The sequence below is a fragment of the Ziziphus jujuba genome, chromosome 12 (genome assembly GCF_031755915.1).
Source record: "Ziziphus jujuba cultivar Dongzao chromosome 12, ASM3175591v1".
NCBI lineage: Eukaryota > Viridiplantae > Streptophyta > Magnoliopsida > Rosales > Rhamnaceae > Ziziphus > Ziziphus jujuba.
The window spans coordinates 5312308-5335347 of record NC_083390.1 but is presented as its reverse complement, the minus strand read 5'-3'; the positions used below and the strand labels follow the sequence as shown (position 1 = coordinate 5335347).

The following is a 23040-nucleotide window of genomic DNA, read 5'->3' as shown; positions in this document are numbered from 1 at the left end:
AATCTTTTATTGGAAAAGAACATCCTTGTTGAGCGCTAGCAAATAGTACGTGGATGCATTTTGAACACTAAAAAATGTGCCTTTCATTAGAGAATAAAGTTGAACTTTGGATCTGTTTAACTAAGAACATTTTGCCACTAAAATACATTACATACAAAAAGATATGAGGCAGACATAGAGATATGTCAGTACCATCAAATTTGTACAGCATTTCCCACTACAAATTTTCTTGACAAAACGGCAGCTTTACCCAGTGATGTATAGAAACACCTAGACTAGCTAGTAATTCTTACTTGAAAATTGGCTCGGTTTTACCAGTTGGAAAAGATAATGATATCCATTTTGCAAGAGACCCACATCAAAATGGAGGAAGGAGATCCCACAGACGAGTTCATTTACTGCCAAAACAAACCAACAGTATAGATAATAATAAGAAAAAAGAAAAGGAAAATAATGGAAATATTTAAAGACCTAATTAATTAATTGATTGTTCAAGCACGGAGGAGATACCCCTGAAACCAAAAGGACAAGATAAATAGTACAACAAAGAACCAGACATTTTTTGCCTTTTAGAGAATCCAAAATTGAAGTACCTCATTAGAGATTGTCTTTCATCGAACGTCTGCAATTCTGGCAGTACCAACCTAGTAGGAAACAAGCAGCCCTGCACAACCAACAAGATTAAAATCATAGTGGATCAAGCTCCCTCCTCCAAGGCGTTATATATGAGCATTTTAAGATTAATATGCCATTCAAAAGATTTTCAGATTGGAAGATATAGTAAACCTTTCTAAAACCTGAACAGAAAATGCCCACAAGTTGGAGACCTCGAATCCAATCTAGAACAATGATAAATTGGCATCCAGTTCCTTCCATCTTGTGGTTTGAATCTGCCATAACCAAATGAATCAGATAAATGGTTAATTACAAACGCAAAACTTGAAATGTACAACATGGACGGACAACACATCTACAGAACTTGTAATTACCTCCATTAATTTAATGAATACATCTTAAAAATAAATTGTCAGGAAAGAAAATTATAAGAAACGCCATAGGCAAAATGAAAAGATTCCCTTATGATTGGTAAAAGTAAAAAATACAGAAGAATGCATAGAATACAAGATCATAGCGAACAACATAGTATGGTTATGGTATTGATAAATCAAAATAAATTCTTGTACAAAATCTCAAGAATAAAAATTAAAAAAAAGAAAAAAAAAAAAAAAATATATATATATATATATTGGTGACAGTGATTGGGACCCCGTAACCAGTTTCATGTTTACTAAGAAATTAATACATTTTTTATTTTTTTAATGATTTGCCAAAGTAGGAGATGACAAAAAACAATCATTAAAATAAAGAAATTCATATTAAAAAAATAGAAACCGAGAGAGAGAGAAAGCGCGAGCTTTTGGGGCAAACCTGAGCTTCGGCGGAACTTCCATGGTTTACAATCAAAGAAGGCAAAGGCTCCAACAATGGAGGGTTTTTTCCTCCCCTTTCCATAACCAAAGCTTTTGTCCTCTTCTGCATACTGATCAACACGTTTTGCCACGTGTTCACTCTGGAATTCGCTTTCACGTACAGACCCACATTCACATGCTCCAAATCCTCCGCCCTCATCTCCGAAACCTCCTCGGGCTTCGCACCATCCAGCATCCAAATCAGGCACGAACAGAACCCTTTCGATATCTCCGAATCGCTATCCGCTCTGAATCTCATTCTGCCCAAATCGTCCATCTCCACCTCCAACCAAACCTGAGTCGCACACCCCACGACTCGGTTCTCCGCCACCCTCGCCGACTCATCGTATGGTGGAAGAATCGCCGCGTAGTGAAGCAGCCGTTTGACGCGGTCCAATGGTTCATCCAGAGACTTGAATTCCAAAACCAGTAGCTGAAGTTTATCGGCGACAACGAGACCATCGGTCTCTAACGGCCTCTCAAACTCAACCTCCGCCGGCAAGCTAGGGTTTCGAGCATGTAACTTTGACGGAGACTTGGGACTGAAACCGTAGTTTTTGATGCTTTTCAGCGACAAGATCAAGAACTTGTTCTTCTCGTTTTCTGCGTTGAATTTCAGTGCACTGTGTCTAGTTTCGTAATTATCATAACGTTTTCGCAATATTTTGGTACAAGAAGATGAAGAATGAAAATGAGTACTTGTTGTAATGGTCGAAGAAGAGTTCATGTTTGGATAGAAAGAAAGTAAATGGAAACGAAAATAACAAAAATAAAAAAAAGGAATTATAATAATAAAAAATGAGAAAAAAGAAAGCGAAAAGTTCGTTGAGTTTGAGCAGGTAAAGAGGAAAAGATCCTTAAACTGCGAACCCTCTCTCTGAATCAATGTCTGAAAATGCGTGTAAATATGAATGAATGAATGAATGTGGAGGAGACGATATTTGGTACTACCATTTATTATTTATATATAAATAAATAAACCACCACAAAAGACACAGAAAACGACGCTTTTTCAATCAGCGTGCCAGTTGCCATATGACAAGTCCGAGGCGCCAAAAAATGTACCCAAAACTTTTCAACTTCTGGCTTCCCCTTTTATCCCCTATGTTTTACTTAATTTATATTTCAACCCCCCTTTTTTATATATTTTAATTTGTTTTTCCATATTAAATTTTTAATGTAAAATAAAAAATTATAATTAGATGTATGCAGTTAATATTTTATCATTTTAGGAATGGAACAGAAAAATTATTATAATAATAAAGGTTGGATGGAGCAAAATATAAAATTAAAAGGCTCCTAAATAAAAGGAACACAAATACAAAAAGCTAATTGGATTTTTCTTATGAGCAATATAATAATGTTTAGCTAGACAGGACTACTTACAAATCCTTCAAACTTTACAAATTCTTACTTAAAAAAATAAAATAAAATGCAAATTGACAGATATCCTTTGAAAGTCTCAAATTTCAGTTGTACTTATATATATATATTTTTTAACACATTGTTTATTCATTGTTTTTTTGGCTTCATTATTTATTTTAGTTTGACTGTTTGACTGTTTGACATTCGATATTGATGAGGTTAGTGCATACATATTAAAGGGATGAGGACTATAAGACCAAAAAAAATAATAAAAAATAAAGGGATTGGGACAGTTTGGTGTTATTATATATTTAAGTATAGTAGACTACGTAAGGGCATGCGATTCCTTTCTGAGTAGTTTTTGCTTTATGTGTATGGTTTAAAAAATAAATATTGTTTTTATGCTGTTTCAATTTTTTTATTCATTTTTTAAATTTTTTTTAATTTTTTAATTTTTCTGTTTCTTGTTGGACTAAGAAACCCAAAGCCATGGCCTCAGAATAGAAATTTCAAAATTCCTGTGCATTATTGGTGAAATCTCCCGACAAGGGAAAGACTTTTTTTTCCTGCGTACTGCGGACTTTGGGAAGTGAGATAAGATTGAAAACACATTTTTGTTTCCTACCGTACATTTCTTGCCAGAATAAATGTGAAAACTTGTTTTCCTTTCTTATAAAAAAATAAAAAAAAGGTTGGAATAAAGTTTACTTTTTTTTGATAAATTGAAAATAAGGGGGAATCGTGTTGAATTCTTAATGCAAAAGCATGAAGTAATTAATTAGGTAAACAAGGACTTAGGCTATGTTGGGAAATTAAGATGACAGCTTTAGTCCAACAACCAATGAATGACAAAATAGGTATAGGTTCTACTCTTTGAATCATTCCCTTATCTTTTTTCTTTTTTTTCTTTTTTTTTTTTAACTTAAAAGTCCTATTTTATGGTTAAAATATTTTTTTAAATAAAAATATTTGACAAAAATTAGCTCATACTTATTGATTAAAAAAATAATTTTTTAATTTCTAAATTTTTTTATTCCTCTGTTTGATTTATTGAATTATTAAAAATACATTTCACCTTTAACGCAAGGTTTGATTTGAGTGAAATTTCTCACTTCTTTACTTGTAAATGTTGCCTAAAAAACTTTATAAGATTTTGTTCTTATTTTTTTCTTTTACAACTATTTCCTCATACAATGATTTTCACATTTCTAATGTAGAAATAATAATAAAATTATTACAAGAGTTTGCCCTATAAAAAAAAGAAAAAACAACAAAAATATGCAGTTTTTAAAACTAATTTGGATTTAAATTATTAAAACCATATAATTATACTTACAAAGTTATAATAACATAAAATATAATAATATGATAATCTCATGTAATAGTTAAATATAGATAAATATAGGTATATATATATATATACTTAATAAATCTAATACTATTTTTCTTAAAATAATAAAAAAAATTTAATAATCATCTTAAATTTTCTACATATCCTAAAGTCTTAAGCATATTAAATTTTATTTTCTGGATGTCCATAAATATTCAACATATTATATTTAAGTAAATAAATATTATTTTAATAATTTTATTTGTTTATTTTTTTAATTGATGAAAAAAATAATAATAATAAAGCTTAAAATAAGTTTGTAATTTACTAATATAAATTTAAGTTTCCACTCCTAATCATAACTGCTGGAAACATTTGTAATTTCCTTAGCCATGCGTTACTGTAGATTTAATAAACTTAATAATCATTGGATAGCTCCGTAATTGCGAGTGGACTTGTCACTTAGCACTTGCGAAAGTCTTAAAAAAACCAGTAATTTGATATCTATTGAAAAAAAAGTAGCTTGATATTCAACATTTCAAATCAATTTTTAAGTTTGACAGGTAAATATGTATTTAATTTGTACAAATGATCTTTTTCAATTTATGCAATTGATTTTTGATACTCAGAAGAAAAAGTAAATATAATCTTACAGTATGTACGGTACTGAAGCCATTATTTACTAATTTCCCAAAGTAAAAAGTATGTGTGTGTGCTTTACGGACAGCCAAAACACTAAAAACTAATAATTATTTTTTATTTCTAAGTAAATTAATCACCAATTCGCCACCCGATTTCTTTCCTAAAAGGGAACATTAAAAATTTAGTACAATTACTTCATGAGAGATATTGGGAAAGGGTTATGGTGGTCAATCTTTAGTTTTATAATGATAATTTTTTTTTTTTTAACAACTATGGCCCACCTAGTTCTTGTAATTCATGATAATTATGTTGCACTTATCAAGGCATAAAAAGAACCAAGTTGGTGGTAGCCCCAAAAAAAGAAAAAAAAAAAAAAATGGTTGGAGCTCAAATAGCACCATGCATTTATGTAGATGCAAAATTGACACCCTACACCTTACATTAAAAATGAAATTCACATGCTTTCTTGATATTTAAATAGTTATCATGATGATTTATTTTAATTTATTAAAATAAATTAAAAAATTAACATATAAAATCAAATGGCCAAGAAAGCTTAATAAAAATAAATAAATAAGAAATAAATTATTGAGTGACATGGATGATTTTTAGTATTTATATATCTCTCAAAGTAACTTGGGAACTATATCAATTCTTCATGCGTATAAGCATTATCAATAACCAATCCTTTTATCCCCCACAAATATTAATAAAATAATTACAAAGTATAAAACTCTAACGAAAGGAACCGAAAAGAACAACATTAGTATTTGCTCATACAAACTTTATAGTTGGAAGGACCCCTGTGAGTCAATGCTCTTATCTTATCCAACATGGTTTTGAATTTTATTTTTTTTTCCATATTTATTTTTGAGATGATTTTTTCAGGTTCAATATTTTTTTTGACAGATTGACATTTCAGTTTGACTAATTTGTTCACTTTGTTCTTTAAACGTTACATATCTATATGTTCTGTTGATCAGATAAATGCACGACTTTTTGGGTAATTTTGCCAGAATTCAAACCTCAATTTGAAAATGTTTTTGGATTATACTAATTCTTTATATATTGTCACCTGAACACCCCTCATGTCGGTAATGTTATAGTAATACTAATCAGTATTAATATTAATTATATATATATATATATATTATTAATTTCATTTTTGACGAGTCAAACTGGCAATTTGGCATCATGCATGACACCCACTTGACAATTACAATTGTTGAAGTGTTACTGTTAGATACGCCATGTCGTTGCAAGAATTAAAGAATAAAAAGCCGGAGAAGAAAAGAAACAGAGAAAAACACCAAAAAAGAACGCCGTGCCGTTTAAAACAAGCACGAATATATTGTCATATTGCCTACAACAGCCTTCTGATATTTTCTGTCTTTTTCTTCTTGAAATCTATAAGTATATATAAACAAATTTAGACCCTGTTAACCTTTTATCTTCTTCTTCATTGAAGAGGAATAAATGGATGAGGGACAAGAGAAACAAAATTAAAAGGATATAATTTAATTTCTTATTAAGTAATATTATATTATTATTATTATTATTTTTTCATGCAGCAACACAGTTGAGGACAAATAGTGCAGCACCATGTATTTCTACCGGTGTTGATATTGACTGGCTTATTATCCCAAAGTCTTTTCCACTCCATATTTCATTGGCCTTGCAAGAAGCTCCATTTAAATTTTTACCAGGAAGTGCCTTGGCCAAGTCAGATATACTTGCTGATATTACTGTCTTCTCTGCGTTGAGGTTGAAGAAAGCTAGATATATTTCTCCTGGGGGCCCCAATTATTTCTCGTTAGATTGAAAATACTAAAATCTATACACACCAAAAAAACAAATAAATAAATAAATAAATAAATTTCAAACTGTCCCATGCTGTGGCTTTGAAAATTCATTCATGGTCGTTTGCTAAGAAAATCAAACACTTTCCTAGATGAACATTAGATGGATAAAGATTGAGGAGGACTGTCATAGAGGATACGTGTTGCTTTGACCAATAAATTACTAGCTGTATTTCTGATTTGCACATAATCAATCCTAGTAGGCTGCTCATCTCTCAAGTTTGAAAATTGCAGAAGATTTTTATAAGCCTTTTTTCTGTGATTATTGTTACTTATTTTCTTCCCCTGTAGATGAAGGGCAGGGTTTAGAAACAAACCTTTTCTTCCGGTCGCAATCCAAGATCGAACACCAGTGGAAATGACATTCTTAGCTGCATGCGCAATTAAGCTCTTCTAAGTTAATAAATCAATTTATGCAAAGGCTCTTGAGTTTGAAAATTTTCACCTTTAAGAGAATTCATTGTTGCGCATTGGCTGGAATAACTGTTTGCCAGGGTTCCATTAGGATTAAATTCCCATAGCTGTTAATGTAAAACATATCAAATTCCATCTTCATTCATCAAAGTTTCAGAAAACATAGAAACACATAATAAGAAAGTTACTTAAAAGATTGTGAACCAAAATCCGCAGAAAATTGATATTATACCATAGAAAAAGGACAAGTTATATGACACTTGTTTAATATATAAATCTAGAATGATTTGAGATTGTAAGCAAGGCCTCTAGCAACTTTGTTGTATCTTTATCCTTCCAAAAAACAGATGAGACAAAATAAATGTCGGTTTGCAAAAAGTATGAAGGGCTCTCTCCTTGCAATAATGCAAAAGGTTTTTCATAGATTTAAAAATCAGGGTTAAAAGGATACCTGGTTAGCATCCCGTCGACAAGGAGAAAATGAACCTCTACTTTGCTCTTTGGAAGTGATCTTTCTCTTGGGAGAAGCATGCAAGCAAAACTCACTTCTACCAGTTGCTAATAAATGAAACTTCCCTTGGTATTGCTGTTGGTAACCTATATCTTCATCTCTATGTCAGCAATGAAATCAGAAGTATTATATTAGTGTCAGCTTCAATGCAGGCAACTGAAATATACGAAAAGATAAAGCACAATTACGATGCCACATGAGATTCTCTCTTGTATAGGCAAAAAGGTGCCTGATGTTTGTTGCTTAATTTTTCCCTCCAGCAGATCTGTTTAGGATCTTGATCAAGAGCTTCAACAGACCAACCAATTGCTCTCACATCCGCACAGCTAGTGAGACTCAGAGAAGGCGTTTGTGGAGGTCTTCCATCTGTCAAATGTCTCCCTGATTGCAAGGTAGAAAGCTGGTCTTCCTTCTTGAAACTGTTTGCACTCGTTATGTAAGGAAACTGCAAATTCACAGCAAAACAAGAATTCAAGTTTTTATTGTTAGAACTCTCTTTTTCAGGATTGAAAATATTTGATGATTGATGCACTGAGCAACAAAAGCAAAGAAAAAAAATCACGCTACGGAACACTCCAGAGAACTTGCCTCCAAATTGTTTGAGCTAAAAGAATTTATCTCCAGCAGTGTAGGATTAGTGATGAGACCGTAAGTAGCATCATCAATGTTTCTCACATCTCCTCCAAACATAAGAGGAGACTTGGCCATAGACCACAACGTTGTCTGCAAAGGTGATATTTAGATCTTTAACGAGTCTTTAGTCAACCGAAAAGAATATAGAAATGAAAATCATATATTTCTACGTATACCTGAGTTTTTTGCTCATCTAAAGTAAGGTTACAGTTTCTGTGGGGACCTTCATTGGAACCTAATGTCATCAAAACAAAAAAGTCAAGTTTACATCCTTGTAGCACTATGAAACTTAAACAATTCAAATTGATGATCTTTTAGGAGCTTCTGCAATATCCACTAAACGACAACCTTCTAATTATTCATCATAATTCATTAGAAAACTATTGAAAAGAATTCACACACAAAGTGCTATACTGCCAACACATTGAGTTCATTGATTGATATGTTCTATCAACCCTACCTACCTACAAGCATAAAGATCAAAATAGTCATCAATGTACTAAGGGGGAAACAAATGCCAAGCCTTTTAACCTTGATCGGTAAGCCATCCCAACGGTAACATATCTAAGTCAGGCCATGATTTCCCCATCAATCCTGTTGCTCCCACCATATTGGCGGTAGAAAAATCCCTGATGAAGAATTGAGTAGAGTTAATCATGAACTAACAACTACATTTTCTGTCTCCATCTCTCTCGCTCCCTCTTCCAGATAAATAAATAAATAAGAACCCAAAGAAATAGAAATTGGGAATAAACATAAACATCAAAACTACGAAGGTTTGAAAAATAAATAAATAAACCTGGTAATATCAAAATGGGATACAACGTCACCCCATGTATCCCAATCGTCACCAGTTATACGGTACATGTTGACTAGTCCATTGACCTTCTTAGCCATGGCAGGTGTAACACCGGTTCCAGGAGAAAGAGAATATAAAATGGGGCGGTCAAGTTCCTTCAGAACCTTGGTAAGGGTATCACAATTGTCAAGTCCAAGCAGCAAAATTGAGGATAGAAACATATTTGGAATTACCAGAAAGAGACAAAAAGAGAGGGAGAGAGGAAGAGAGGAAGAGAAATAGAAACAAAGAAATGCATGGAAGAGAACCTCTGAAACAAAGGTTATTTCATCCAAATCCAAGTCATCACCAAACACACAGTCATGTTTCACTGAAAAGGAAAAGCAGAAGTCAATAATAACACCAGCACGGGATAAAGTAAAGCTGCTGCTGCCAATATCAGGCAAGCGAACAATAATTATGGCATATGTAAATTAACACAGATTGAATCCTAACATTGTACCATGTGCAAGTCTGCAGTGTTTTGAGACACTAATGCACTCGACTTAAATGTTATGGAGGAAAAGAAAAAAATCAGCAGGACCCGAAGATAAATAACAGGGTATCATACTACCACAAGTCCTATAGCAGTTGCAATAAGATACAGCAGGATAAATTTAATTAACAAAAGATTAAATTACCAAAATCAACTCCCCACTCGGCATACTGCACATAGAGTGACTTTAGAAAGGCCCTTCCAGCCCCTAACTTGGTGTTCACACTCATGAAACCATTTTGCATCCATGCACAAGCCCTTTCCTTAATCCCTATATCTTTTGCAGTCCACTGTCTTCCAGACTCTTCATAAGCAGCTCCCTGACAAGACATAAACATTTGAACTCAAGCATTTAGACTATTTTAGCTAAAAGAGCTTTGAGTTATCCCATACACAGTTCATTTCTTTCTACAGATAAGTGGAAATAAGTTGTGCTTCCTTGTGATTCTCGCTAACAGTAAATTACAAAGAACAAGGCCTACTCATGAAATTTTAAAAAGAGCAAAGTAAAATCTGAGTTATGGTGGATTCGGGATAAAGACATTGCTAAATTTAGCTGTTATAATGGGAATGAGGAGAAATACCGTGGTGATATCCAAGATAGGGGTATTAGCATTCACTGCCTGTGTACTAATTCCTCTCATAACATGAATACCAAACTTCAAACCCAGGCTATGTACTTTATTTGCTATTTCAGTGAACCCTTTTCCATCTTTGGAGGAAGGCCACCTATCTGGATCAGGGATCATTCTCCCCCATTCATCAATTACATCGAATCCAAGAGAATCGGGATAAGCACCCGGAACCTTTCTTCTATACCAAAGGTAGTCCACCACAGCATACTACATTGCAAAGAAATTATATATATATATATATATATACATTCAGTTACATTTCTAATGATTCTCATACTGGTCAGCAGCAAATTAAAAGAATTTGATCCACCATATTTACACCTCATATCCATGAGGATGAAGCCGGTTAGATATGATTTCAGCACTTTGCAAGTACTCTTGTTCAGAAATCGTCCAGCAAAAAGAATCATAGGAGTTCCAACCTCTGGGTGGAATGCTAGCATGTCCTTCTGATGATACCCTGAAATAGATGAAACCAGTTGTCCAATAACATTATTAGCTTTATGAAGGTGGGAAAAAGGTTTTACTGGGTCTTATGGGATTTTTTTACAAGCAACAATAAAGCACAAAACTCTAACCACAGCTCAAAATGGTAACATAATCAAAATCCCTGAAAGCAATGAGGCACATTTCACGGATAACAAAAATTCTTTCTTGGTAGATTATTCTTGCATGTAGTTTATGGGCTATGAAATGGTCCATCATCGTTTCAATAAATAAATAAATAAAATTGAAGTGAAAAGACACAAACTTTACTGAAAAATCATCAAGTTTAGACAAAATTAAGCACAGCAGGAAATAATTAATAACAGAAAATTTGATAATGGTTATAATGAGGATAAGGAAAACGATGTAAAAGGAAAGCATGAAAGTAGTATAGAATGGAAAAATGGAAGATTGAAGAACATCCTCCACCTGTGGCTGAGAAGGGTAAGGAAGATACAGAGAGAGCTGCAAAAGACGATCTGCATGGTTCAGAAGCAGAGGATCGCAGCCACTGAAAAGCTCAAACTGATCAAGTTTTGAGCTTTTTTCCTGTCCGTTTATATGAACTAACCAAGCCATCAATTCAATTTCGATGATGACGACGTCGATAATTAATTAACAAATATGTCGTCTGTAATTTTCCAAGTTTTATTAACAACAATTTAATTTTTATTTTGCCTTTAAATTCAAATTAATATGTCTAAAATTAAAGAAAAAAATTGAATAAATATGTTAAATTAAAAGGATGCAAAACGAAATATTAAGTCCACCAGATTTGTTTACCAGCTTGTTTAATGGGATAAGGAGCGTTAAAAAGGAATTTAAAAAAATAAATAAATAAACATGGTAATTTATATTTGGCTATTAAATTAAAATTTATTTTGTTTCTTAAAATTGAAAATCTATTCAAGGTGAACACAACTCATTGTTTTCCTTTACATCAATCATTTTCGTTTAAATTCCTTTCAACTTTTTTAGGTTAAAAATCTTAACATCTGTAAAGTATTTTGCTGAATTATTAAATTTTATTTGGATTTCTTTTAACTTGTTTATTTAAAACTTTATATAAGGATACATCCACTGAGAATATACTTCCATGAACCTTGGTGAAAAGTCCCTTTCCCTACACTGTAACAAGCCCTATACAAGGCAAACACAATTAATACTATTTTATTACATAATTTGAACCTTTTTGAGTTAAAAATCTACATTTAAAATAAAAAATTAAATAAATCTATACAAGGAAAAGGCAATTTATAGCGTTTTTGTTACATGTTAATTTTTCTTTGGATTGAAAATCTATGTAAGAAAAAACACAATTTATAGAATTCAGGTACATCGCCGATGATGTCACCGTAAGTAATGATCTATAATGATCGCATTTATAAATATTGAGATTGTAGGATTCATATAAAAAACAAAAAAAGAATAATAATAATAATAACAAACATAATCTAAATAAAATAATTAAATAAAAAGAGAAAGAGACCGTGCAATAACGGTTGTAAATCCCAATGTCCTATATTGTTGCCTTCAATAGGGTTTGTGAATAGCTTCATATTTTAAATTTAGATGCATAAATATACAATCACTTATAAAATTATTTTTGAATATAAAATTATTTATGATTATTAATTAATTAAATATTTTATAAGTTTTTTTTTTTAAAATCAATTAACTTTTTAACAAAAAATTTGTTTTTTATAAAATTTTTGAATGTCTAATAAATTTTCAAATATTAAAAGGTCAACTTGAGAGTGTTTAATTTCTTGTTTTTCAACCACATCAATTTAACAAGATGTTCTGACAAATTAATTAAAGAAATTCTTTTAAATGATTATCTATTTTTATGATATGACAAATAAAAATGCAATAAACAGAAATCTTGAAAATGCTCTTAATGCACCATTTGCGTTTAGTTTAACACAAGGAAATAAGAGTGAAGAAGGTCCTTATGTTAGTGTTGTAAATTATAACACCCAACTTTGTCTGGTAGGATGTATTACATCCTAAACCTTTTGATATACAACCAAGCTCCATAGACCAAGTTGGTAACTCCCAAACTTTTTCTAGGCTCTTTGAAGATATTGATGCAAGTTAGATTCTTTTAGAATTTTGCACGTGCTTTAATTTTGAATTTGTCAATTTACATATTATATATATCTCCTTTGTTTCTGTTGCATTAACATGGTTGAAGTCAACAAGATATATGATATCAATTTTCAAAAATTTGTAGTGAACCCTCAACATCGACCTTCATTTCCTAGCCAAACAAAATAAAAAGAAGAGGAAAAGTGAAAGAAAACCCTTATTTGACTGTTGTAGTTCCTAATGCCCTATCTTATATTTGTGTTGCATCATTTGCATTGATGTTGCATCTTTTATTAAAGTTTAAGATCAACAAGCGAAAATAGAGCCTGAATAAAATAAAGGACCCCTTTTTGTGGATCATTGTGAAGATTTTGATTTTAGGGAAAAATATGGCTTTGTGAAATCCAAGCTCAATGACGGTTGAGAAGAAAACTTTTGTATTTATATGAATATAGAGCATATAGAAGGTTATCTGAAATTGAGAAGACATAACCAATGGGTGGCCTTGTGCCACGTGTAAAGAAATTCATATACATTAGAGTATTCTAGAACTCATATAAGCAAGACAATTTAACTAATTAATTTACAATTTAACTAATTAATTTGTGATTTTTTTGTATTCCTAATAGTCCCCTCAAACGAGAGGGTGAAACCTTCACGCCGAGTTTGTGCTTGAATTCATGAAAATGAGTAGCAGAAATAGCTTTTGTCAAACCATGAACAACTTGATCATTAGAAGGAACATATCTTACTTTTAGTGCTTTCACAAGAATTTTATCATGAACAAAGTGAACATCCACCTCGATGTGTTTGGTTCTTACATGAAAAACAGGATTTGAACAAGATAGATGGCACTTTGATTATCACACCAGGTTATTGGACAAGAAGGAGGAATGATTTTCAACTTTATAAGCGGTGATTGAATCCAACTAATTTTAGCTGTTACATGAGCAAGTGCTCTATATTCTGATTCGGTGCTTGATCTTGTTACCACATGTTGCTTTCTTGAAGACCAAGAGACTAAAGAGTCACCCAAATATACATAGTATGCAACAATGGATTTTCTATCATCCGGAATATAAGCCCAATCAGCATCTAAAAAACTAGTCAAGGTAAGTCTGTCACAAGGTGATGTATGTAAACCATAGTCCATGGTTCCTTTAAGATACCTAAGCACTCGTTTTGCTGCTTGTCAGGTCTTGTGTGAGAAAGATATTGTAAAGCACCAATCACGCTTTGATATGTAGTTGGATTTGCCAAAACATCACTTTTGGTTACTGTTAAGTATTTACCAACTACAACAGGTATAGAATAAGGCTTCAGATGTTCCATTTCAACCTTTTTAAGTAAATCAGCAATATATTTTCCTTGTGTGAGATAAAAGCTAGAGCTATCTTTTATTACTTCCACACCAAGAAAGTAATGGAGTTGTCCCAAACCTTTTAAAGCAAATAACCAATGCAATGCTTTAATAAAATTCTGAATCAACTTAAGATTGTTGCATGTCACTATGATGTCATCCACACATATCAGCATAAATATCACAGTTGGCCTTTGAATGAGAAAGAAAAAAGATGTATCAGCTTTTGAATTTTTGAAACCCCAAGCCAAAAGAGTGCTTCACAATCTATCATACCATGCTCAAAGAGCTTGTTTGAGTCCATATAATGCTTTATTTAATTTGCATACATAATTAGGTCTGGTTTGATTAATGTAGCCTTCAGGTTGGTGGATGTACACATCTTCTTTCAAGAAACCATTCAAAAAGGCATTGTCGATGTCAAGTTTTCTCACTTTCCAATTTTTAGCAACAACAATAGCTAAGATCACTCTAATAGTTGGAACTTTGACCACAGGGCTACATGTTTCAAAGAAGTCAATTCCTAGATTTTGATGAAATCAATTTGCAACCAATCTAGCTTTATGCCTTTGTACACTTCCATCTGCATTATATTTAGTTCGAAAAACCCATTTGTTTCCAGCCAAATTGAAATGAAAAGAGTAAGGCACCAAGGTCCAAGTTTTATTTTTTATGAGAGCAAGATATTCTTCATCCATTACATGTTTCCAGTCTTTTAACTGTAAGGCTTCTTTCACTGTTGCAGATTCTAAAAGGCCAATTTCTTGTGAAATGTGATGTTTCTGAGCATGTATTGAATATAAATATATCTTTGGCTTGAAGATGCCACTTTTGGATATTGTTTGCATAGGATGACATGGCAATCGAGGCAAAGATTCATGTTGTTGTTGAGTCATTTAAAAAGTTGGTTCATCACTTGCCATTTGTTCTTGACTAGAGCTTGGCAATGTTTGCTTAATAGCTGATGGGGAATTTTTCTCTTATATTGTTGTTAAATAATGAATTTTCTTGTGAGCAAACAGTTTGGGTAGGAGCTGTTGCATTGGAACTTTGAGTGTTGCTTGTACCAACCAAGTGATATAGTGCATTTCAATTTGAATTATTAGATGGTTGAATTTCAACTAAAAGAAGCAGGAATGTTTAGTTACTCAAAATAGGTGATACTTAAAGGAAATTGAGGGTACTTGACTGCCATTAGTATGGATGTTAACTTTAAGATTCTTGTAGTTAGAAAACCAACTTTAAATGGAAATTCTTTCTCATTAAACTGAACATGCCTAGATATATAAATTCTACCGGTGGAGCTTATACATTTAAAACTTTTGTGTGAGTCACTATAACCCCAAAAAAACACATTTGGTTGAATGGAATTGAAATTTATGGTTTTGATATGGTCTACGACAAGGAAAACAAGCACAATAAAAAACTTTAAGTTGAAAATAATTTGAAATTCTTTTATGGGGTTTCTCCTAAGGTGAAATACCTCCAAGGATAGGTGTTGGCAATCGATTTATCAAGTAGACAGCAGTTTGAAAGGCTTCCTACCAATATCTTAGAAGCATAGAAGCTTGAGCCAAAAGGGTAAATCCCATTTCCACTATATGTCTATGTTTTCTTTCTACTCTTCCATTTTGCTCACTAGTGTGAGGACATGGATGTTTAAACTCCACTCCAATTTGTTTTAGAAAAGGAACAAAGTTTCTAAACTCTCCATCCCAATCTGCTTGAAAGGTTTTTATTTTCTTATCAAACTTGTTTTCAACAAGAGCCTTAAATTGAGTAAAGGCATTTAAAGTTTCAGATTTGTTTTTCAAAGGATAAATCCATGTGTACCTAGTAAATCATCAAGAAAGCTAACATGATATTTAAAATTATATGAAGAGGTCATGGGTGAAGCACTGCAATGGTCAGAATGTATCAGCTCCAATGGTCGATTTGTGTGAGTATCAGCAGTTTTAAATGGCAGAGAATGAGATTTGCCGAATTGGCATGCATCATAGAAACTTGGATTTTCATTAAAATGGAATTTTTGATTACAAGACTTAAGGAATTGACTCAAAACTCTATAAAATGGATGACCTAATCTCCTATGTCACACATCATTTGTTGACTCTAAACTTTGATTAAAGATACATGGTTTTGACATATTTTGAATAAGAAATTATATAAGCTTGCTGAAAGTTAGATACCCTTGTGTTTTCACTTCCAAGTTTTTGATTTTGAATATTGAGTGGAAGTTCAAGTTGGTACAGGCCTTCTCTAAGTTTCCCTTGTAGCACCAACTTCCTGGTTTGCTTGTCCTTCATAAAACAAGAATTAGCATGAAATTTAACAACTACATTGTTATCTGTTGTGAGTCTAGATATACTCAACAGTTTTTTTTGTGATTTTTGGAACATGCAGAATTTGTGTGAGATGAAGTTGTGAAATATGTGAACTCTTAGAATGAATAATAGATTTCCACATATGAGCAATTTTTAATTTAGAGCCATTTCCAACAGTCAGAAAATCATTACCATGGTATTCAATATGTTGATTGAGATGGTTCATATCAGGGGTTGTGTGATTTGTTGCTCCACTATCAGCATACCAAGCTTAGTCTCTAACTATCTGTAGTGAGCCAACATAAGCAATAACTTTTCTATCAACACTTTGATTTCTTGAGGAGCTAATGTAATTTTCATTAAAATGATGATAGCAAATAGCAACTAAGTGTCCATACAAGCCACAGACTTGGCAAGTTGGTTTGGAATTATTGAATCTTCCACTATTAAATCTACCACCACGACCTATGTGTCTACCTCCACCTTTAAAGCTTTCATATGCTTGTCTTTTACCTGAAGGTTGACTCTGATTTTGATGTTGTCCATGAGTTTTATTTTTGTTGCAGTTGGCCTGTTTGTTAATAGCCTGGTTAGCAACTACTGGTGTGAGATTGGTATTGACAAGATTCAACTGCTGTAGAGTGTTTTCAAGGTCATAAGAGTTACCTGGGACTCTTTGTTGGAATCATACATATAGTGGAAGCCTGATCAAGATTGAATAAAGCATGTGATAAATTATATCACTATCCATTTATATTTTACTAACCTTTTATGCAAGACCTTCTAAACTATTCTTCAAGTGACAAATCTGCGTGTAGACGCACCTTATCACAAAAAAACAAAAAGAGTAATGTAAAAAACACTTTGAAACTCACAGTTTTTGTTTTTCTCTCATAGTATTTTATCCTCCACTGAGATTCACATTCTCTAGAAAATAATACGTAAAAAATCCATTTCTAGAGGCTAATAAGTAGTGTATTTATATATTGCTACCCTAATCCTCTTAGGGTTTTATAACATCTTGGGCCCAATTAATGAACTCCTTCTTATATCTTAATAATCAGTTAAATTAGCTCTATCATTTAATGAGTTAGTTTGGGGATCCCATGATACATTATTAATCAAGGCTCCTGATCTTGGATTAACTTGCTCCAAGAGCATAAATCGAAAACTCTTACCTATTAATTGATTCTTTAGCATTAATTTGACAAACAATTGGAAGGTATGTAGCATCCAATCTTGCCGAAACACATGAAATAAGTGAATTTGTTTACATTGATTCTCCAATAAGAGCCATATTATCAACATTTTGTTTCATTAGAATAAGGTAATCGTCCATCTTCATTGTCCCCTTTCTTGTAGTTTGAAGAGTCATCCTAAGTTGATTAGCTCTAGATCTATTTACTGTGCCAAATAGAACTTCAAGTGCCTTCCAAACATCTCTAGAGGTATTCAAATTGATGACTTCAGTGGTGACGGGAGGAGTCATTGAGCCAAGAAGCCATCCCTTAAGAGCTTAGTCAAGAGTAACCCACTGCTCATACTCTGGATTTTGTATGAGTTCTGAGTTTGAGCCTTGAATAAACTCAGTAAGACAAGGTCTAGTTCCTAGCAAGAAACCATCCATGTGTTGTCCTTGAGCTAGAGGAACAACCACTGAACGACAAAGTAGAAAATTATCTCGATCCAACTTGACTGAGAGAGGAGAACTGAGAAGATTTCCAAAACATGAGCCACTATTGTTTTTGGCAAGAAGAATCTCCTAGGTTGTCATCTCACCTGGTTGAGTTGGAAAGGAATGGATGCTTAAACAATTTGTTTCTGAAGACATTTTGATTTAATCAGTATTTTTGTTTTTGGGTGACAGTGTGTGCCTTAGAGGGGTCTAACAGCTGCGAAGAAAGCTTTTGTATTTATATGGATATAGAGTATATACAAGGTTATCTAAAATTGAGAAGACATAACCAATGGGTGGCCTTGTGCCACATGTAAAAGAATTCCTATACATCAGAGTATTGTATAACTCATATAAGTAAGACAATTTAACTAATTAATTTGTGTCTGATGTTGCATCTCATCCTAAACTTTTTAATAAACAACCAAACTCACACATTCCAACCCTGTAATCCCTACTTTTTTCAGCTCTTTGAAGTTAAATCTGTAAATTTTCTTATATATCTCCTTTGTTTCATATTCAATTGACATGATTGAAGTCAATGAAATATACAAGGATTGGTTAATGAACCCATCATCACCGACCTTCCTATCCCAGAGTAAAAAAAAAAAGTAAAAAGGTAAAGAAGCCTCTTTCTTTACTATACTATTGTAGATCTTAACTCCTTATTTGTGTATGTATCATCTATTAAGATTTAAGACCCAAAAAAAAAAAGCCTAGATAAAATAAAAAGTGAAAAGAACCCCTTCTCTGACCATAGACAGCTAACGGCACGCCTGGTATTGCATCTCGTCCAAAAGCCTTCTAATAAACAACCAACCCTTGTACACCTGGTCGGTAACTCCCCAACATTTTAAATTTTGGGTCTAAAGCATGATTATTGCAAGTGGACTTGTCACCAGAGACCACTAATTTGATATACTTTTTTTTTTTTTTTTTTTTTTTTGTGGCTAAAACACTAATTTCAAATCTAGTGAAAAGGGCAGTTGGATATTCAACATTTCAAATCAATTTATAAGTTTGACAAATGATACAAATAAAGTAACTATTCAAATGATTTGTAAGTGTGTGCACGCTTCATCATGTATAGCCAAAACACTAAAAACAAATAAATAATATTTTATTTCTACTTAAAATCACCATCCAATTTCTTTCTAAAAAGGAACATTTAAAATAAGTACAACTACTGCTCCATGAGAGATATTGGGAAAGGGTTATGGTGGTGATTCTGTAGTTTGCAATGATTATGTTTTGTTTATACACTATTGGCCCACTAATTCTTGTAATTCATGATAATTATGTTGCCCTTTTCAAAGCATAAAAAGAACCAAGTGAAGCTTAAATAACACTATGCATTTATGTAGACACAAAAATGATATCTTAAAATATAATTCACCAACTTATTCCCTATCACACATTGATATTAAAAATGAAATTCACATGCTTCTATGACATTTAATTATTTATTATTATGGTTTATTTTTTAGTATTTTGTTTTTAATGTTAAAAATAAAAATAAATTAAAGGTAATTTAAAATAATTAAATAGCAAGTAGACTATTGGGTGACATAAACTATTTTTAGTATCCATATCATTATAACTTTTACGGTAACCTAGAAACTATATCAATTGTCAATACATAAAAGCATTTCTCAACAAATTAATTTCTACATGCAACCAATTCTTTTGCCCCACAACTTTTATCAACAACAACAATAATAATAATAAATTCTTTTGCCCCACAAATATTAATGCAATAATTACAGAGTATAAAACTCTCATGTAAGGTACTAAAAAGATTGGTACAGGTAAACTATACATCTAGAAAGAACAATCCTTTTACCAAATATAATAATAATAATAATTATTATTATTACTATTGCTCGTACGAACTTTCTAGTTTCAAGAAAAGCCCCTGTGACTCGATGCTCTTATCCAAAATGATTTGTTATTTTTTATTTTTTCTACATGTTGATTTTTATCAGCTTCACTGTATTTTAACGGGTCAACATTTTTTTCTTTTTTTTTTGAAAAAAAAAATCATTTTGATAGTATTATAGGTACTATATTGTAATTTTCACATCATATAATACAATATTATAGGATGGAACAATTCAAAATAATAACAAAACTTATTAAAATTCGTATCTTAATTTTTGGACTCACACATATAAAAACTAAAAAATTTTCTTCTGCCAAACTACTAGCGTCATTGATTCGATTTGATTACTTTCTTCACTTGTTCTTTTATCCTTACATATATATATATATATATATATATATTATGCTCATATAGATGCACTGCTTTTTGGTTAATTTTGCCAGAATTCAAACCCCAGTCAGAAAATGTTTTTGGCTTTATATATTGTCACTCGGTCACCTCTCATGTGGTTATTATAGAAATATTAAAGATTTGGAATGATTCTTAAGAATTACTTAAATGATTTTTAAAAATTATCTAATTAATATATTTTTTTAATCATTAAATAGGTAATTTTTCAAATAAAAAATCATTAAAAAAATAATTTTATATTCTACTATTAGACATTTGATGAAGCACTTTTACTCTTTTTAGGATATTTTACTCATATTAAAGTTATTCCCGAACAGGCATTAATAGTACACCTATAGGACCTTTGTCTTGTTTTTAAAAGTCAATTTTTAAAAATAAAAAATAATAAAACCCTAAAAAACTGTTTATGTTTGATTTTTTAATAAAAAAATAAAATTGACTCAGCAAAATTAGCTTTTTATTTTGATATTATATTATTTTTGATGTGATATAGTTTAAATTTTTATATCATTATTATAATATTTAAAAAATTAAAAAAATAAATAAAGCAATAAATATTTTAAAAAATTAAATGAATAGCATAAATAAAAAAGTGTTGCTGGAAACATGATTTTTAGAGAATATATTCTTTATTTAAAAAATATTGGGATGCTTTACTCACATTATATTAATTATGTAATTATGATTTTTATTTCATTATTTTTGATGTTTGGCGAGTTGATACTTGGCAATTAATTGGCACCATGCCCGACACCCACCTGACAATTATAATCGTCAAAGTGTTAGTGTTAACAACGCCATGTCGTCCCAAGAATCAAAGGGCCAAAAACTAGAAAGAACAAAAAAAACAAAAAAAACAAAAAAGCCCAGTTCATACATGCGAAACGAGAACGCCTTGCCGTTTAAAACAAACACGGATTAATATAATATGCGGATGATATCTTCTCTGTTTTTAGCTTCTTAAAATCTATATATTCTGCTAGAATTTTTTTTTTCTTAAAATCTTATACATCTTGCTATGGATAAATTACAATCATCATTTTCAGAGCATTTTTAATGATTATGTATATTATTAAATTGATTATGTATATTATTAAATTAAAGTATATGGTATAATATCTATTTATAAATAATATATTTTAAAGATTCCTCTCCAATCTGTGTTTTTTTTATGAGGCCAAAATTTTTTTGAAAGGACAGAATTAATTAATAGACATTCCTATTAAGATGCTTCTACAAGGCTTAGCTCAGAAGTTAAGAGGATCCATATTTAAACTAGATTAGGGAGGATAATTTTAGAAGAGCACTCTCGAATTGAAATATCATGTAATTTTCATAACATTTCGTTTAATATAGTTGTTAAAAGTAGAACTTTAGTATGTAGAATTCTGTATAATAGATTTTTTTTTAAAAAAAATTATTAAAAAATTAATAATTGTTTGGTTGTAAATAAGAAGATTGCATTAAATGTTTAATGAGTTTCTATATAATCTAAGAAAAGTTACATTAAATATTTATTTAGTTTCCATATAAATTAAAAAGAAGAACTTTTTTAAAAAAACACAAAATTTAGGTTTTTCTAAAACATTTTAAACAAGATGTTTTCTTTTTTTTTTTTGGTCAACAAATATTTGTTGACTTTTGTCAAACATTTTTATTTTTTAACAAAAAAAATTTTTGGCCTTCATGGGTGCAGATGTGTGGAGATGTGTGGAGAAGCAATTGCATTCATGGGTGCAGATGTGTGGAGACGGACAACCATCTTTTCTTCCACTGTCAAACTGCAACGGCCATTTGGTTTGCCACACCTTGAAGCATCAAATGGGACACCCTCGAAGAATTACCCTTAAGAGGAGAAATTGGTCTTACTTGCAGACCCCAAAGGAGCAGTTCCAGTTCACAGTAATGACAGGGAAGTTTTCTTCTTATATGCAACCCTTGTGTTGGATCAAATATGGAAAATTAGGAACAAAGCAATTTTTGAAAATACAACTTTCTCTTTGGAAGTCACAATGGATCGACTGAAAACCAGGTTCGAAGAAACAAGGAATGTAGCGTTCAAGAATCCTCTGGAAGCCTCAGCTTCGAGCCTTAGCAGGTCTGAATGGAGGAAACCGCCATCACAATGCATTAGAATAAATACAGTCGCGGCAGTCAAGGGTGGTACGAGCATGGTTGGCATTGTAGCAAGAGATCAGCAGATGGAAATTCAAAAGATCAAAGCAGTAAAGTGCTGCTCAAACATTCCGGAAGTGGCTGAAGCTTTTGGTATTTTGCAGGGAATGAAATTAGCAAAAGAAGAAGGGTGGAACAAAATATGGTGTGAATCTGATGCCAGAAACATAGTCACAAGCATCAACAACCCGGATGCCCAAATTAGTCATTGGGCAGCAGCTGGAATCATATCTGATATTGTACAGCTAAAAAGTGAGTTCCAGGAAGCTCACTTAATGTGGATTCCCAGAGAAAAAAATTTTCTAGCTCATTTTGTTAGTAACTGGGCCGTTAAAAATGGCATGTGTGGTGTTCTGTCACTCTCCCCAGTTCCTTTTCCTTTTTTGTAAGCCAGGAGTATGGCACGTAACCAACTCCCCATGCAGATTGTATTCTGTGGCTTCT

At 31.8% G+C, this 23040-nt stretch overlaps 3 protein-coding genes across 6 annotated transcripts; 1 reads left to right on the top strand and 2 right to left on the bottom strand.

Annotated features, from left to right (window-relative positions):
* Nucleotides 1–58: 58 nt before the first annotated feature.
* LOC125418097 (sufE-like protein 2, chloroplastic) lies at nucleotides 59–2409 on the bottom strand. 3 transcript variants are annotated; one of them, XR_009635027.1, is made up of 4 exons: nucleotides 1429–2408; nucleotides 787–890; nucleotides 594–664; nucleotides 59–398 (listed from the first exon to the last, which is right to left on the bottom strand). XR_009635027.1 is itself a non-coding variant. In XM_048462769.2 (3 exons), the coding sequence occupies exons 1-3, from the start codon at nucleotides 2194–2196 to the stop codon at nucleotides 392–394; spliced, it is 846 nt and encodes a 281-aa protein (XP_048318726.2). In that variant the 5' UTR covers nucleotides 2197–2409; the 3' UTR covers nucleotides 59–391. The 3 variants fall into 3 exon arrangements, 1 of the variants encoding a protein (XP_048318726.2); XR_007237625.2 differs by having other exon boundaries at nucleotides 798–890; XM_048462769.2 differs by lacking the exon at nucleotides 787–890 and having other exon boundaries at nucleotides 1429–2409.
* Nucleotides 2410–6111: 3702 nt separating this feature from the next.
* LOC125418411 (uncharacterized) lies at nucleotides 6112–11268 on the bottom strand. Of its 2 annotated transcripts, none has more exons than XM_048461919.2 (14): nucleotides 11108–11268; nucleotides 10514–10652; nucleotides 10142–10399; nucleotides 9703–9877; nucleotides 9331–9392; nucleotides 9023–9186; nucleotides 8755–8852; nucleotides 8400–8458; nucleotides 8179–8313; nucleotides 7779–8035; nucleotides 7531–7690; nucleotides 7111–7186; nucleotides 6983–7036; nucleotides 6112–6596 (listed from the first exon to the last, which is right to left on the bottom strand). In XM_048461919.2, exons 1-14 carry the CDS (start codon nucleotides 11161–11163, stop codon nucleotides 6370–6372), a joined length of 1920 nt encoding a protein of 639 aa, XP_048317876.2. In that variant the 5' UTR covers nucleotides 11164–11268; the 3' UTR covers nucleotides 6112–6369. The 2 variants fall into 2 exon arrangements, with proteins under 2 accessions (XP_048317876.2, XP_048317877.2); XM_048461920.2 differs by having other exon boundaries at nucleotides 9023–9177.
* Nucleotides 11269–22433: 11165 nt separating this feature from the next.
* On the top strand, nucleotides 22434–22985 carry LOC125418436 (uncharacterized). Its single transcript, XM_048461967.1, has one exon. The coding sequence runs from the start codon at nucleotides 22434–22436 to the stop codon at nucleotides 22983–22985; it is 552 nt and encodes a 183-aa protein (XP_048317924.1).
* Nucleotides 22986–23040: the final 55 nt, after the last annotated feature.